This window comes from Corvus brachyrhynchos, unplaced genomic scaffold, assembly GCF_000691975.1.
Source record: "Corvus brachyrhynchos isolate BGI_N302 unplaced genomic scaffold, ASM69197v1 scaffold466, whole genome shotgun sequence".
Classification (NCBI taxonomy): domain Eukaryota; kingdom Metazoa; phylum Chordata; class Aves; order Passeriformes; family Corvidae; genus Corvus; species Corvus brachyrhynchos.
This window is the reverse complement of record NW_008238635.1, coordinates 1,250,995-1,253,381: the sequence shown is the minus strand read 5'-3', so window position 1 is coordinate 1,253,381 and position 2,387 is coordinate 1,250,995. Positions and strand designations below refer to the sequence as shown.

Here is a 2,387-nt window from a genome sequence, read left to right as displayed (position 1 = left end):
GTCCTGGGTGGAGAGCTGTAAAAAATGGTTGAAAACCGAAAACCTCTGAAATTGCCTCAAAGTCAGAGATGTAGGTGGGATGGCAGCCACGACCATGTTTCACTGTTCACAAAGCATGGGAAGTATTTAGTCTGCAATAATTTGTGATGTGGTCCCAATGATCCCATCGTGCTGCTGAGAATTTGTCCTGTATCCTGTGCTCCCAATGTCTGAAGCTGCGTTTAACATGAAGTGTGTGGGTGAAACCTGTCCAAATTGGAGCTGGGAGGATGCTGCTGGGTTACTGCTGTCAGTAAGTGCTCTCTCCCTGCACCACAGTTGCATTTTTGGAGAGGTCTACATCTGGATTATACCCAGAAATATGGTTTTACTCTGCTTTAGCCCTTCAGGCTGTGGGGTTATGTAGGGGCAGCCACGGTGCTGGCAGGAGGTGACCGGAGGGTGTGCATCCTTTGGTCCCTCCACCAATTTTTTTGGGAAGAGGTGAATGTCTCCCACGAGCCCTCTGCTCCACATTTCCCCCTTGACCAGCTTTGCTCTTGCAGAGATCTCAGGCAACACGGATGACATCCCACTGGTGCGCTGGCGGCAGCAGTGGCTGGAGAATGGCACGTTGCTCTTCCACATCCACCACCAGGACGGGGCCCCCAACCTGCCCGGCTTCGACCCCACAGAGGAACCCCAGACTGAGTCGGCAGAGGAGGAGCTGAGGATCCTCCACATCTCTGTCATGGTATGTGATGGGAAGGCAGCCCCCGTTTAGCTGTCCAGAAGCCTGTAGAAAATACAGTGGCTTATGAAAAGCCAATTATTCTCCCATCTGGCTCCAGCTGCCCTAGGATGGGGAACTGTGCCCACCTTTGGGGTGGTTAGGATGCCCTGGGCACCCCTCTGAGTGGTGAATGCTAAGTGCCTGAACAGGCTGCTTTAAACCTCTCCTTTAGCTTGCATCACTTTGAAAATACGTTTGCCCCCGGGGGTTCTGTGCTTTGAGGGTTTCAAGCACATTAACCCAGGGTTAATTCACACTGACTTGTCAGGAGCCCTTTGCCTGGTGCACGGTGCCTGCTGCCCTCTGCCCTGACGCACAGCAGGTGTCACGGTGCCACCAGGCACTGTCACCCCCACTTCTATCAGCGTGGCAGCCCCACGGCCGTCGTTTCACAGCAAGAGCATCTCGTGTCGAGGTTGCACAGCGATACTCCCCCACCCAGATACACAGAGACAAGGTTTTGGTGGCAGAGAAAGGAGAGATCTGTGTGTTGGGGGAAGATCTGTGGTGTGTTGATTGGGGGTTTCTTGTTATATTGGAAAAAATTTGAAGAATTCTACAATTTTTGTGACACTTGGAAGGTAATTAGCCGGAGCCAATGGGTTGCCGAGGCTGCAAATAGGCTGTTCAATGGTGTCTACCCTAATAAGAGCTTCAATTGCTCTTCCAGATTGCATCCCCAGGCCAGGTTTCTCCTCCATCATTTTGCTTGATTAGTCTGAGGGAAAAAAATCGTTTGCGAAGCCACTCCCAAAAACATCTTGCACCACTACCTCTATTTTGCTGTCCATTCCCAGCTGCTCCTAGGAGGGTGCATCACCCCTGGAGAGGCTGGCCCCACCGTGGTCTTGGTCTTCTTGGGCACTGCTGTATCCCAAGATCAAGGCAGGAGTGCCTGGATCAAGGCTTGTTGTTGAGCTGATGAAAAGGATGTCTGCAGCTCACTGCTGTCACACCAAAACGTGCACAAACAGATTGAGTCCTCCTCTGCCTCTTTTTCCCCATCACCCTCGGCTCCGCTCCGACAGCGTCCTTACTCCGTGACAGATAGAGGTTGGCTTTTGTGCCAGGAGTCAGGATCACGTGGAGTTCTCAAGGCTGGTTTTCTTTCTTCGCTGTGTGGTTGCCAAGAGGAGAAGTGTGAGCGAGGGATTGCATCCACCGTGACCAAGGTCTGCTCGGGGACCGGGTGAGGAGCGCTCCCACACCCATCCAGTGCAGGGCTGCTCTCACAGCCATCACACAGACTGGGGGGAATGAGACAGAGCAGGATTTCTGTGCTCCTGTGGAGGGAAAACGGGGCTCTGAGGTGATGCCCTGACCCTCTCCAACAGGCAGTGGGTGGGGAAGACTTCAGCTCTGGCTTTCATCCTCCTCTCAGAGCCTCTTGAAATCTCAGCGGTCCACAGGCTGCTTTTCTCAGGGATAGTCTGAGCTCTCAGACTATCGGGGCAGAAGAAATTCAGTTTCAGTGGAATAATAAGTCTCTTTTGTAAACCCACAGCCACTGTCTGAAAAAAAAGAGCATCCACCAGATTCGAGCTCTGGCTTGGTGTCTCCTGTTCACCAGCACAGGCGTATGGCAGAGCTCGCTGCTGCTTGGGGGACTGAATTT

The 2,387-nt window shown here is 52.7% G+C and overlaps 1 protein-coding gene across 1 annotated transcript in view; it reads left to right on the top strand.

The window, feature by feature from the left end:
- The first annotated feature begins 472 nt into the window (after positions 1–472).
- ASTN1 (astrotactin 1) overlaps positions 473–2,387 on the top strand; it is a 34,993-nt gene continuing 33,078 nt past the window's right edge. The window contains exon 1 of the mRNA XM_017737396.1: positions 473–733. Within this exon, the coding sequence (XP_017592885.1) occupies positions 488–733 (246 nt within the window). The 5' untranslated portion in view covers positions 473–487. The remainder of the gene's footprint in view (positions 734–2,387) is intronic.